The sequence below is a fragment of the Galeopterus variegatus genome, unplaced genomic scaffold (genome assembly GCF_000696425.1).
Source record: "Galeopterus variegatus unplaced genomic scaffold, G_variegatus-3.0.2 Scaffold1806, whole genome shotgun sequence".
Taxonomy (NCBI): Eukaryota; Metazoa; Chordata; class Mammalia; order Dermoptera; family Cynocephalidae; genus Galeopterus; species Galeopterus variegatus.
The window spans coordinates 226,027-240,732 of record NW_007727917.1 but is presented as its reverse complement, the minus strand read 5'-3'; the positions used below and the strand labels follow the sequence as shown (position 1 = coordinate 240,732).

Sequence of the window (14,706 nt, the reverse complement as noted above, 5' to 3'; positions counted from 1 at the left end):
TGGTCCGCCAGCCACTGGAGTCATTGACACAAGGAGAGTCACCAGCAGAGATAAAGAAAAGAAGAGGATGTCTCTCTCCACAAAGGCCATTCCAGAGTGACAGAAGAAGCATCTTTTATATGATAATATTGGGGGACCTGATCACACCTCTCAGCATTGGACAGATCATCTAGGCAACAAATCAACAGAGTAACCATTATTCTTTCAGAAAGAGAGAAGGAATCTAGGGTTATCAGTGGTGGGAGGGGGAGGGGGATGGGGTGAGATTGGATAAGGGGCATTAAGAATAAGTATGATTTGTAACTATATATGCTAGTAATACTGATTTGATCAACATATCTCAACGCTGAACCCCCAAAATAAGTATAATCAATTTTGATTCAATAAAAATTAAAACAAACAAACAAACAAACAAAAAAACCCCATAATGAGATATCACCTCATACCCATTAGGATGGCTACTACCAACAAAAACAAAAAATAACAAATGTTGGTGGGGATGTGGAGAAGTCAGAACATTGTTGGTAAGACTGTAAAATGGTGTAACCACTACAGAAAAAGTATGGCAATTACTCAAGAAATTAAAAATAGAACAGCCATACAACCCAGCAACCCCACCTTTGGGTATATGTCCCAAAGAATTGAAAGCAGGGTCCTGAAGAGATATTTGCACACCCATGTTCATAGCAGCATTATTCACAATAGTCAAAAGGGGGAAGTAACCCAAGAGTCTACTGGGGATAAATGGCTAAACAAAATATGGTATACAGAAACAATGGAATACCATGCAGCCTTAAAAGGGAAGGAAATCCTATCAAATACTCCAACATGGATGAACTTAAGGATTTAGTATTTCATTATGCTAAGTGAAATAAGCCAGTCACAAAAGAACAGGTAGTATATGATTTCACTTTTAAGAGGTATCTAAAGTAGCCAAATTTACAGATATAGAAAGTAGAATGCTGGTTACCAGGAGTTGGGGATAGGGCAAAGGGGATTTGTTGTTTAATGGGTATATTAAAATACCCATTTCATCTTTGGGTTCTGCAAAATGAAAAAGTTTGAGAGATCTGTTTCACAACATTGTAAATATAGTCAGAACTACTGAACTGTACACTTTAAAATGGTTAAGACAATAAATCTTACAATATGTGGGAAAAAAAAGTTTCCTGTGATCTGTGAATCAAGGGGCTTGTGATGCTGTGTACAGACTAGCTGATGCCTGGAATTGGAATAAGTCATCTACCCCCTAAATCTTATGTTTCCCTTACACTTGCCCTAAGGTTAATCTATAACTGATCAGTGAAATGAAGGAATGAGATTAAACAGGAGACAATATGGCAGGCGGGGCACAAGATGGTGTCAGTTCAGTTTGCCCTGTAACAATTGCTAAGGATTTCACACGTATAATTTCTTTTAATCCTCAAAACAATACCTATACAGCAGGTGCTATTATTAGCTCCATTTTACAAAGAGGAAACTGTTTCATCAGAACATGTTTGTAACTTTTCAGATTAGTTATAAGGCAAAATTTTGATTTTTAAGTTTAGAAAAAATTTTAATGAATGTTAAGCTAATAAGGCACAAAATAGGTGGATAATCATTTTCTAGCCAGCAAAACACCAGGAAAACCAGAGGATTGTAGTTGTTAAGATGAGAATATTTTTATTGTAAGTTGCAATCTGTTATCTTTGGGTTGTTAGAGGTATATTAAAAGCAAGAAACACTTTGTATTAAAGAATCCTATTTAGTAGCTCTTGCGATACTGGGGGAGTGTAAGCCAGAAGGAGAACAATTTTGCCTCTTTCCTGGTAAATTTTCTTCCTGGTTTCTGTCTCCACTTTACTCATTCCATGCAAGGTGAGGATTGTTGACGTTTGTGGTACATTTAGGAAGAATAGTCTTGGGCATGTTCGGCTTTTCCCTTTTTCCTTTTTTGGGACCCAGTGTGCCCACAGAGCACATGTTTTCTATTTCTTTCTGGGCAGGCCTCTCTTCCCTTCTGAGAGGCCAGTACTGCCATGTTTGTCTTCTTGGACTCTGTGCTAAGCTTTGTTTCCATCTGAGCCTTTCACAGCAATACAGGTGGTATTTGGGCCACTGCTTGTCTTACCTCTTGACTTATATCTCAGTTGGGGTAGAGAGACATTTTTATTTGATTTTTCTAGAGACACCCCCCTCGAACCCCCAACTAAGAAGAAAGATTAGTTCATGAGGAGTTATAGGTCATGGGTGATACTGATACTTTATACAACACTGGGGAGAAGTTAGCTTTTTGGGAGGGAGAGCCAAATATTTTAACAATTGATTGGCAATTGTTACAAATTGATATTGGAGCATTTACAGTAATTAGAAATCAAAGGTTGACAATTAATATTAGAGCATTTAGAATAGTTAGAAATAATTCCTAATGCTTTAGCCATAAAAATTGAGGCAGCAGTTGCTATGGAAATGTGGGAAGTTAAAATAACAGATTTAGTGAAAATGAACAAGCAGTGAGAGTAAGACCGATGACCGCATCCTCTTTGTGACTACTAGTGATGAATGTTGAGGGCTTCGTTTTACCTGAGTAAATTATTAAACACAATTTTTCCTTTATCCAAAATGAATAACATTTCTTATACTCTCATTCTAGCTTCTGTTTGGTGCAGTGATTGTTTCTTCTCACATCCATTCCAAGGTGGAACTGAAGAAGTACGTGTGTGTTGCCATATAATCTTACTAATATTCAGGCTTGATCTTTAAAATTCTGTTATTATAATTAAGCCTCTGTGGGATCTAGGGGGAATTGATAAAGCTGTTTTTTGATGCCCTTTGTGAATTTCTTGGAAGAGAGCTATAATTTTAATATGCATATTAAAAGTTATTCTCCAGGTGTTCTCCAGTTTGGCTGAGAACCAAAGGAAAATAGGCTTCTATTTCAGTAAGGACCTTTGAGTTATAAGAAAAGAAAGATAATCTTTCTCACTAGGAAATAAAGATAATTTTCCTCAGTGCAATGGAATATTAAGTTTTAGAATCTCCTCCCCCTGAGTGATTTAAGAATTGGATAGATGGAGCAGATCTGTGCTGTGTACGAGTTCAGTGAGGACCAGCTGATCTTTGGTGATGGGGAATGGCAGAGGGTGATCCTTTCAGCCCTTGCATTCCACAGTAAAAGGATTTACCAAGATTATTTCTAGGTTATTTAAATATAATATGAAAGTGATCACAATATATAAGTATAAAAACAATGAAAGTAAATATGCAAAATTTGGGGCATTTTATATTATTAAAATTTTACTGCTTAATGTCTTTAATGTAAAACAAAATTTTGAATTGAAAGGAAAGAGCAAGAGAGGAAAGGAAAGAAATAGATGAAGAGAGGAAGAAAAGAAGATGTGAGGGGGTTCTGGATTTATACAGCTACACAAAAGGACAGCAGTAATTTTTCTACTGTTTGAGAAAACTGCTTCTTGATTTTGTTGGTTCTAGCGGTCATTACTGATTATGAGGATAACCAGAATGAATGAATCTGTAACCACTTCACAGAAATGGTTATTTTGCATACTATGGAATAATGTGCTCATGTGTTCATAAATTTTGAAATTTACGTAGGTGGGTTTTAAGTTTAAATTTCCAAGTTCATGTTAATTATTTGGAAAATAACGTCTTGGATTTGTTACCTGGTAGTTGTATATATTGCTGTCTTTGAAACTAATAAGTGTGCTGGTTAATTTCTGTCCAAAAAATCCATTTTGCTCTTGTTGTAAATGGTGGCCTCATGTATAAGGCAACATCACATAGCACATTTTCTCAAAATGAGTTTTATTTCAGTGAATTAAAACTCCGATTCCTGTCTCTGTTGAGGTGGGGACCCTGCAGGTACCTGGTGAAAGCATTTTTGAGGGTGGTGGAGGCCGTTCCCTCCCTAGGACCTGGGTCTGTGAGGCTCTCCCCGATCCTCAGTCCTCCCATCCTAGCTCATGCCTGTTACCACACTAAACGTATCATTTAGCAAATCCTTCCAATGAAGGCTCTTTTGCACTGCAAGTAATAGAAACCCATATCAAAGTCTCTTGCCTCTTTATTATATACCTGCGTCTCTGTCCCCTTCGTTTAATCAGCCATTGCCTAGGGTAAAGGTGGGTCTGACCTCAAAGAAAGTCACTGATTTGCTGGGTGAACATCTCATAGGGGTTTACCACAGCAACTGTGTGTTTACATTTCTGCACATTACTGGGCTGGGAATATCTTGGGGTATAAGAACTGTGTATTTTTACCTTGTCTTACTGTATCACAGCACTAGTCATGTTTGTGGAATGGACAAATCTATGCAAGAGCAGGACTCCTGTTTCAGATTAGCTTGAGCAACCTGGAATGTAAATATGTGCCACTAATCTGTGTTCCAAGGAGTCAAAAGGAAACCTAAAGTGAGACACATTAACATTTAAATTAAAAGCACATATAACTATTTGATTTACTATTCTGATTTTAATCAACTCAGAAGTAAATTTGATAAAAATTGGTAGGAATCATAGTAGCAATTAGGATCTGAGCTTGATAAAGAGTTATATCCCCCCAACCCCCCCCCACAAGCTGCAGGTGTACATATTGTATTTTAGAGTAAATTGGTATAACCTGGTTATTGTCCATTTCCATTTTTGAGTTACTGAATTCTGTGGAATACAGTCCTTGAATTAATTGATTTTGATTTTCCAGTTACGGTTGCCTAAAGAATCAGGCCCTGAGAGTCATAACCATGTGCCATGAAGTGGGAATTAGTTATGTGTCATGTTTTGATAGGTTCATTCATTCATTCATTCTGTGCATTCTATTAAGCACCAACTGGGGCTCTATGTGTGTATTAGTCAATCAGACAGTCCTTGCCTTCATGGAGCATGCCTTCTGATGAGGAAACACAGCATATGTAAGTAAACATGAAATTAAATGTCTCAGTGCAAATTGTGATATATGTTATGATGAAAGCAAACAGAATGCAGGGAGAGTTAGAGAGGCGTGAGGTCAGCCTCACAGAGGGAATGGTATGGGTGAAATCACTGAGGTGCAAAAGAGCTTGATGTTTTGAGGGTGTTGAGAAGTGGAATGCAAGCCAGTGTGCCTGGAACATGGTCAGGAGGAGGAGCTGGCATCAATGACGTGCGGGTGACCAGCAGTGACCATGTCATGCAGAACTTTGCAGGAAGTAGATGGATTCTGATTTTGAATCACTGTGAAAAGATCATTATAATTGATTTAAACATTTGACTACAGTGGTTCCCCTCATCCGAGGTGCTTTCCATGGTTTCAGTTACTGACAGTCAACTGCAGTCCAGAAATATTAAATGGCAAATTTCAGAAATAAACAATTCATAAATTCTTAGCGGCGTGATGAAATCTTGTGCCTTCCTGCTTCATCCCTCCTAGATGTGAATTGTCCCCTTGTCCAGCATGTCCATGCTGTAGACAGTACCTGGCATTGGTCACTCAGTAGCCATCCGGGTTATCAGATTGACTGTTGCACTGTCATAGTACTGCATTGCTTGTGCTCAGGTGACTCTTATTTTACTTCATAATGGCCCCAGTGAGCAAGAGTAGTGATGCTGGCAATTCAGATATGCTAAAGAGAAGTTGTAAAGTGCTTCCTTTAAGTGAAAAGGTGAAAGTTGTTGAATTAATAAGGAAAGAAAAAAGACTGTATGCTGACATTGTTCTAAGATCTATGGTACAAACAACTTTTCTGTGAAATTATGAAGAAGGAAAAAGAAATTCATGCGTAGCATATACAGGGTTTGGTACTATTCACAGTTTTAGGCATCCACTGGGGTCTTGGGTAAGACCCAAGGATAAAGGGGAACCCCTGTAATGCAATTTCTGGTCTGAGAGCATTGAATGAATAGAGACTGTGTTCTTGCTAAATGCTCCATAAGTTAAATATTAAAATTCCTAAGTTTGATTCATTTTTTTTTCCTGTGGGAACACAGTTCTACATGGTTATATATGATTATAGGAAGATAGATTTTTGATATTCAAAATTTCAGGTAACATTTTATTTAGAAAAATATAGTAAATCAGAAAATGAAGCAAACCCGAGTTCTTTTCTGTTGAAAAGAAGGCAGCATGGATGTACAACTTCCTGTTCTCTCAGACTGTTCAGGGAAAATTTTCCCTGTGCCTCTGCATTTTCTGTATATAGTGTGAGTGAGTCACTAACTGTTCTTTGTTATGGAATATCTTTTCTAGGATGTTTGAATAGCAAACAGTTTTGAATGGTAAGAATAGTACCCTTTTTCAAGCAAAGTGTAGTTTTGCTTATAGCCTTGGAAAATAGAGATAGTGTTTCTCTCCAGAGCAAACAAAGGACAGGTAGGCTTAATACCGATTATAGAAGATTGGGATTCCTTAAGCTCAGGGTATCTGTCCTGAAATGAAGCCCACTGTTTGTACAAGCATCCATCTGGGCCTACCTGCGTTGCTCCATGGGCAAGGGGAACTGACACAAATACACTGATGCTCATGCCACTTGCTGTGTGGTGAGTAATAAAGTCCTTTGTCTCTGACTCAGAAGTCTTGTGTCTTCTGCCAGCTTCTATGAAACTGGCAGGCTAACTTGTTGACTTATAAGTGGGTAAGATCCTTCTCAATTCTTGAGAGACTCCTCAGCAATCTGAGCTGGCAGATACTGTGTCAGGCAGGTGATACCCTAGTGCTTTGCAGCCTGCAGGATAACCTATTAGCATTTTTTCTTGTTATCGCTTTTCTCCTCCAATGTCACAAGATGAGCGATTCTCAGACAATCACATCTTTAAGTGTGACTTCTATTCCAAAATACATGTGTGAAACCTATCAGCTACTAATTATTCTGCCTTGAATATTCTTAACCAAGTGGTAGAATATTTCAAGAACAGAAAGAATGCTATGTTAAAATTTTAGGACCATTAAGACATAAAATATCTTAAAATTATACTTGATTTAAAATTAAAAATTGTGTGTGTGCTTGTGAAAATGTAACCTAAGCATATTTCCATGAAGGATTCTTACTCGATAACCACTAAAGGACTAACACTATGGTTTCTCAGTGTTCACAGAACCATTATTGTCTCCCTGCAGGATATTCATGGGTTTGGGCTCTCACCTCCTCCTGACCAAGAATCTGAGGAGCATGCACTGCTGCTACTGCTGTCGGAGACCGTGAGGTATTGCCCTGGCAGCTGAAGGAGTGGTCACTAGCCATGTGTGGCTACTTGACACTTGAAATTTGGCTAGTCTGAATGGAAATGTGTTGTAAGGTTAAATTATACACCAGATTTCAGACTTAGGGCATAAAAGGAATGTAAAATATCCTAGTAATTATTTTAAAAACTGATTAGGTTTGAAATGATAGTATTTTAGATGTATTAGGTTGAATAAAAATATTATTAAAATTAATTCCACTTGTTTACTTTTACTTATTTCAATGTGGCTACTAGAGAATTTAAAATCACATGCATAGCTCTTCTCATATTTCTATTGAACAATGCTGTTCTAGATCCTTGCTACTCAAAGGGCAGTCCTCTGGCCAGCAGCATCAGCATCATCTGTAAGCTTGTGAGAAACGTAGAATCCCACACCCCACCCCAGATCTACTGAGTCAGTCTGCATTTTAACAAAATCCCATGTGATTTGGACACACATTGAAGTTTCAGTAGCAGATAGTCCCTGACTAGGATTGCCAGATTTAGCAAATAAAAATACAAGATGCCCAGTTAAATTTAGTTTTCAAATAAATAATGAATTATTTTTTAATGTAGGATGGGACATACTTATATTAAAATTATTTGTTGTTTTCCTGAAATTAAAATTTTAACTGGGTATCCATTAGTGCATCTGTCAAACCTACCCAAGACTAAACTCTTCCTGTCCAGACCTGTCTTGTTACTTGAAATTTCATAGAATCAGGAGAAGGACAGAAAGACAAAAGGGAAGATGAAGAGAGAAACTTGGGTGAAATGTAAGAAAAGGGAAAAGAAAAGAAAGCATGAGGGGAAGTGGGAATAAGATGGGTCATGGAAAGACCACATTTAAGGCCAATGACCTTTATTTTACAATTTTTATTAGTAACTTTCTTCCTTATTTTTGCATCCCCCCACTTCCAGCAGTCATAGTGCTTTCTCTCCTCTCCTCGTTTTCTATAGGGGTCTCTAGTGCCACGTTTGGAGAAAGTGGTGTGTGCGTGCAAAGCTGGTGGTGAGGAAGGGGAAAGGATCCTCAGAGCCAAGTCCCCAGCCTTCCTGTAATCCATCATTTCTCTGAAATATCACTTAACAAATAGTGCTTTTCAGCTACCAGTAGATTGCTAGTAAAGAAAGGTTTCTAAGTGCCCCAAATGCTGACACTCTCATTTTGGAGGATTTTCTTTATTGTAGCATTTTATTTTAGTTTAGTTTTTTGTGTCTGGCCACAGGGATTGAACCTGGACCTTGGTGACCATGCTCTAACCAACTGAGCTAACTGGCCAGCCCTAATATGGCATTTTTATTATTATTATTATTTTTTTAATGTAAAACAACTCTTACGGATTTTGTTGTTTGTTTTTCGGGGGTAGCGAGGTGGGAGTGGAAGCTGTTAAAGAAGGAATAGCAATAGGTATTTTTTTATTTAGCTAAGCACTGAAATACGAAGAATCTTTTTCATCTGCGATCATTTAATCTTCATACCAATTCTTGAAGTACTTTTGTCTCCAGTCTTGAGATGAGGGAAAAAAAGCTCAGGAGGGAAAATTACAGCCAGCTGGTGAGGGCTGGAGCTGGGCATGCATTTGAGTGTTGTCTGACCCCAAAGCTAGTGCTCTTGACCATTACAATTCCGCATCTCTCAACAAATGGAGAGTCTTGAAATCAACACGAAAATGTCAGCTAGGACGTACATATAAATTTAAGTATGTTCCAGAGATTTTTATTTATTTACCCACCTAAAAAATGCATGTAACATATATACTTCGTAGATTTGGGGGAGAATTTAATAGCTTCCTGAAACGTGCTATGAAAATCTTATTATGAGTTACATGACAGTACCAAAACAATGCAAGTTTGTAAAGAGAGCTTAACTGGTAAATGTATTCTCTTTAAAAATCTGCTCCCTAGTAATCTTTCAATGAGATAGATAGCTAAAAAACTAAATATTGTTTTCACTCTATACTCTAAATCAAACACTGTCAGGCCCCTCCCTTCTGCTCCCCTACGTAATGCATCCTAGGAATGCTGTCTTTTTATTGGTCGACTATGCTGTCAGTCACATGGCATGAAAAGTACTGCCTCTGCTCTGTTTGCACTTTTGAATTAGTAGATGTGCTTGGTTTGAAGAAACTGATTCATTTCTTGATGGGAAAAAAAATCTTGTTTAGTTTTTCTCTTATTTTTTTGTGTATGGGATTTTTACTCACTTTGGACCAGATATTTGCCAGGAAGTATGTAGGGTAAGTGATTGCACATCTTTTCATGCAATACATTTGTGGACTTCAGTGCAAGTATGAAATTAGGTGGTCCTGTAATTTCTTTATATTGTTGTATATCTATGTTTGTCTATGATTCAAAATGGATAGACAATAGTAGATCACACAATTAGGTAGTGAAATTATTTGACTGGACTTTAAGAGTTAAAAATATAGTCTGTATTATAAGAGGCAAGGATTATTTGCTCAAAATGCCCAAGAAACATTTGTATTATGTATCTAAGTATATATCTGTGAGAAAATGACTCCTCAAATGTCTGTTCAGATTTTTTTATACATACTTACAAGTAAATGTTAATTTCACAGTTTCTTCTGCCATTACGTATGAAGAGAGTAAGAAAAACATTTTAAACATTAGAAATATATAACTTGTCTCCCAAAGAAAAGGTGTTAAATAATTTTAACAGGTAGGAAATGGTAATTGTGTGTGATATACAATATTTGAAATTAATAAGCAAAATTTCGATTTCATTTCCATTGTCCCTTTGGCTTCTTTTCATACCACATAAGGAACATACAGAGATTTATCTGTGAAAAAGGATATTCAGAATCTGAACAGCAATAAATTTATGTAATGTCTCTTAATTACTCATTATGTGCCATCTCAACAAATGCATCAGGGAATTTAGTGTGAACACAAAGGACAGCAGCAAGCAGGATGATCTGGTGAAACTTGTGGGAAAGAATCCTAAGTTACCAGCTGATAAAAGCTATAAGTACAGGCATTTAAAATGTTTTTCTTCCATTGTTCCCAAATCAATTGGTGCTTTCCTTCAGGTTCATTTTTAAATAGTAAGTGACTTATATACCTTAGGTGATTAAAGCTTAGTAACGTTTTCCCACCTGGCTTATAAAAAAATGACTGACAACGTATTACACTGGTAAAATGTACACCAAAAATTGTACAAGGTATGATTTTCATTTTCCATTTTGATTTCAGAGTTGGCTCTTTAATTTGTTAGTTCATTCATGCATGTAACACATTTTTAAAATACTTGGTCTTTTAAATAGCTAGGGACTGTGCTACGTATTGGGTCTACAAACTAGGCATAGTCCCTGCCTCATAAATGAGAGGGAACTAAATCTAGTGGGGAGGTGCTCATTAATAAAATGATATATATTATGACAAAAAAAACTGAAACATGTTGTGAAAGAAAAGTATAGAAGGCAATGAGCACATTTTTTGTTTGTTTTGTTTTTCTTTTTGGGGGGTGGTTGGCTGGTACAGGGATTGAACCCTGGACAATGAGCACATTTAATAGAAAGATCTGAACTAGTCTGAGAAGTTAGGGACCACGCTCCTGAAGAAGTGATATTTGAGCTGAAATTGGGAGGATATGTAGAAAATAACTAGGAGGATGGAGAACACTCCAGGTAGAGGGAACAGCATGTGCTAAGACTCTCATGAAGGAAGACAAGAACATGAAGATTTCGGGGAATTGAAGAATGCTGTTAGCTGGAGAAGAGGGAAGAGGTGAAATGAGGCAAGCAGAGTTGGTGGGCTGAGGTCTTCCAGGGCCTTGTAGGCCCTGGTGGGAATGTGGTTTTTGTTCTAAATAGTACTGTGAAGGAACTGCTTCACCATCACGTTCATCTTCATGAAGGAATATGGTACCAGTTACTACAAACCTAAGGCTCTTGACTGCCTTTCAGGTATTGCAGAGATCCCTTTTACTGGAAAAGGGTCTCAATATTTTAGTGACAATGTAGGTTTAATTTTCTTGAACCAGTGTTTCTCAGTTTATTCACATATTATATATATACACATATTTAATGTTAACATTTACATATACATGTTTGTGGGGTACAGTGTGTTGTTTCAATACATGCATATACTGCACAATGATTCACTTAGGGGACACAGATAATTTTTAACCAGAAAATTTTTTAGTTCCTACTTTAGTTCAGAGAGTATGAAGTGATGGAGAAATGTGTGTGCATTTTGTCTTTTGTTGAGATATGGCTCTCCATAAAACCTCATTAGTTTGGGCTTATGGGTATGAGCAAGGCCTATGTGAATTACAGTTTATTTAAAAAAGAAATATAGCAGCATTATTGTATGTTCAGACCAGGGACTCATTGAAATGACAATAAACCTGTGTTGTCTACTACAAGTCTTTCATTAGTGAACACATGGAAATTTTTAACTAGCTGAGCAAAGCCTCAAGGCAAGCATATTAATAATACTGCAGCTCATTCATTCATATACTTTTTTTCAATAAACATTTATTAAACTCCCCTACTATCTAGACATATCTAAATGGTTTGATACATTTTATCTTATTTAGGTAAAATATAATCTCATAGTTTTCTGTTTTTGTTCATTAAGATCTTTAAAAATTGAACATATAACCCTGTGTTATGAAATAAGATTTTTGAATAAAGTTCAAATTAAGGAAATTTTTTTTTAAGGATATGAACGTTTATTTGTTCAAATAACAAATACATAAACTAAATAATAGATGAATAACAAAATACTCTGTAGAAAGTAGGGCTTCAACTTTTCACAAAAACTGGAGATGTAAAACATTAAAATTTACATATTTCATTTTATAATCTCTACATTTATTCAAAATAGCTTCCTAAAGTCTTCCAAAAGCATGCAAATATCAAAGTAATTTCAACAGAGGGAGATGAATAAATTTTTTTTTTCTTTTCAGTCTCTGGAAAATTATTTCTTTTTTTATTTTTATTTTTTATTTTTATTTTACTTCTCAAAACACATTGTAGTTGATTTTCATGCCCTTTTACCTGTTCCGCTCCACACCCTTCACTCCACCACACCACATCGTATCTGTTCCCTTGACTTAAATAGTTCAAGGAATTTTTGGAATTTTTGTGATTATTCTGTCTGCAACGGGATCGCAACCCTCGGTGTTGCGCCCGCACCTTGCTCAGCCAGTGAGCGGGAACCGGTCTGTATGTGGGATCCGAACCCTCGGTGGGAGTGCCACCGCGCTCCCAAGCGGTGCACTGTAGCAGTGCGCCACTGGGTCGGCCCCTTTTATTTTTATTTTTTAAAAATTTTTAAAATTTATTGAATCGAAATTTATTATACATATTTTTGGGGTTGAACATTGAGATATGTTGATTAAATCAATATTACTAGCATATATATTGTTACAAATCGTAATTATTCTTTATGCCCCTTGTCCAATCTCTCCCCTCCCCCCATTCCCTCCCCTCCCCCCTCTAATTGCCCTATATTTCTTCTCTCCTTCTGAAAGAATCATGGTTACTCTGTTAATTTGTTGCCTAGATGATCTGTCCAATGCTGAGAGATGTGATCGGGTCCCCCAATATTATCATAGAGCAGATGCTTCTTCTGTCACTCCGAAATGGGTTTAGTGGAAAGAGACATCCTCTTCTTTTCTTTGTCTCTGCTGGTGACTCTCCTTGTGTCAATGTACTTCAGTGGTTGGCAGACCATCTGCGTGGTTGTTGTGTCTAGCTGCTTCTGCAGCAGCCATGGTTATTGTGGTGGCTGTGGTGGGCCACCCACGTGGAGGTGCTGTTTTTGGTATGCTCCTTGGCACTGGTGGTATGCTTGGTTGTGGTGTGTGTTTGGTCCCCTTCTCCATGCCTCTGGTCCCTGGGCAGGCCCCAAGGTGCTGGCACCATGTGCCTAGTTGTGGGAGAGGGGTCCAGTCCCCCTCTCCATGCCTTGGGTCCCCAGGTGGGCTCCAAGGTGCTGGCATGTTGTACCTGGTTGTGGGAGGGTGGTCTCGTCCCTGACTCCATATCCCAGGTCCCTGGGTGGGCCCCAAGGTGCTGGCTCAGTGTGCCTGGTTGTGGGAGAATTGTCCAGTTCCCTTCTCCATGCCCTGGGTCCCTGGGTGGGGCCCAAAGTGCTGGCATGGTGTGCCTGGTTGTGGGAGAGAGGCCCAGTCCCCTTCTCCCTGCCTCAGGTCCCTGAAGCACTGGCAAGAGTGCCTGGTTGTGGGAAAGAGGACCATTCCCCTTCTCCTTGCCTCGGGTCCCCAGGCAGGCCCCAAGGTGCTAGCATGGTGTGCCTGGTTGTGGGAGGGGGGTCCAGTCCCCTTCTCCATGCCTCAGGTCCTTGGGCAGGCCCTGAAGCACTGGCATGGTGTGCCTGGTTGTGGGAGAGAGGTCTGGTCCCCTTCTTCTTGCCCCAGGTCCCTGGGTGGGCTCCGAGTTGCTGGCATGTTGTGTCTGGTTGTGAGAGAGAGGTCCGGTCCCCGACAACATACCCTGGATCCCTGGGTGGGCCCCAAGGTGCTGGCTCAGTGTGCTTGGTTGTGGGAGAGAGGTCCAATCCCCTTCTCCACACCTCGGTTCCCCAGGCAGGCCCTGAAACACTGGCTCAGTGTGCCTGGTTGTGGGAGAGAAGTCCGTTCCCTTTCTCCTTGCCTCGGGTCCCTGGGCAGGCCCCAAGGTGCTGGCGTGGTGTGCCTAGTTGTGGGAGAGAGGTCCGTTCCCCTTCTCCATGCCTTGGGTCCCTGGGTGGGCCCTGAATCTCTGGCACGGTGTGCCTGGTTGTGGGAGAGAGGTCTGGTCCCCTTCTCCTTGCCCCAGGTCCCTGGGTGGGCTCTGAGGTGCTGGCATGTTGTGCCTGTTTGTGGGAGGGTGGCCTGGTCCCCGACTCCATACCCCGGGTCCCTGAGCAGGGCCCAAGGTGCTGGCATGGTGTGCCTGGTTGTGTGGGGGGGTCCAGTCCCCTTCTCCATGCTTCAGGTCCCCAGGCTGGCCCCGAGGCACTGGTTCAGTTTGCCTGGAAGTGGGAGTAGGGTCTGGTCCCCAGATCCAAGCCTCCGGTTCCCAGGCAGGCCCCAAAGTGCTGGTGGTGTGCCTGGGCCAGAACTAATTTTTTGTCCTTTGCTTGCTTCTAAAACAGGGGAATTTCCTGTGGGAACCAGTATTTGAGCTGTGTGGTTGAGGTAGATTGCTACTTTGCTGCTATTTCCCTAGGGAAGGCTTTTTGTGCAGCTCTGGGTTTAATGGTTGACCTTATAGGTACTTCTGGCTCTCCAGAGACCTGGTGGATCTGTGTTCTGTAAAATCTCTGATCTGGGCCTGAGTTTTTTTATCAAATTGCACCCCATGCAATTCTGCATTCCTCTGAGTGGTCTTGTGCTGATTGGGGGGCAGATCAGCTGTCCTTGCTGTGTCCCAGTGTTCTCCCGGTGGGCTCGCCTCCCCCACTGCCCATGCTGCGAGCACTTCCCATGGGCCGTCCCTCCACGGGTCCCTTGCAATGGCTCACCAGCCTCTGAGTG

The 14,706-nt window shown here is 39.8% G+C and overlaps 1 protein-coding gene across 1 annotated transcript in view; it reads left to right on the top strand.

The window, feature by feature from the left end:
* Positions 1-9,338: 9,338 nt before the first annotated feature.
* Positions 9,339-14,706, top strand: part of LOC103595647 (V-type proton ATPase subunit S1-like protein) — a 27,227-nt gene continuing 21,859 nt past the window's right edge. Inside the window, exons 1-2 of the mRNA XM_008579091.1 lie at positions 9,339-9,424; positions 9,670-9,684. Of these exons, the coding sequence (XP_008577313.1) occupies positions 9,339-9,424; positions 9,670-9,684 (101 nt within the window). The remainder of the gene's footprint in view (positions 9,425-9,669; positions 9,685-14,706) is intronic.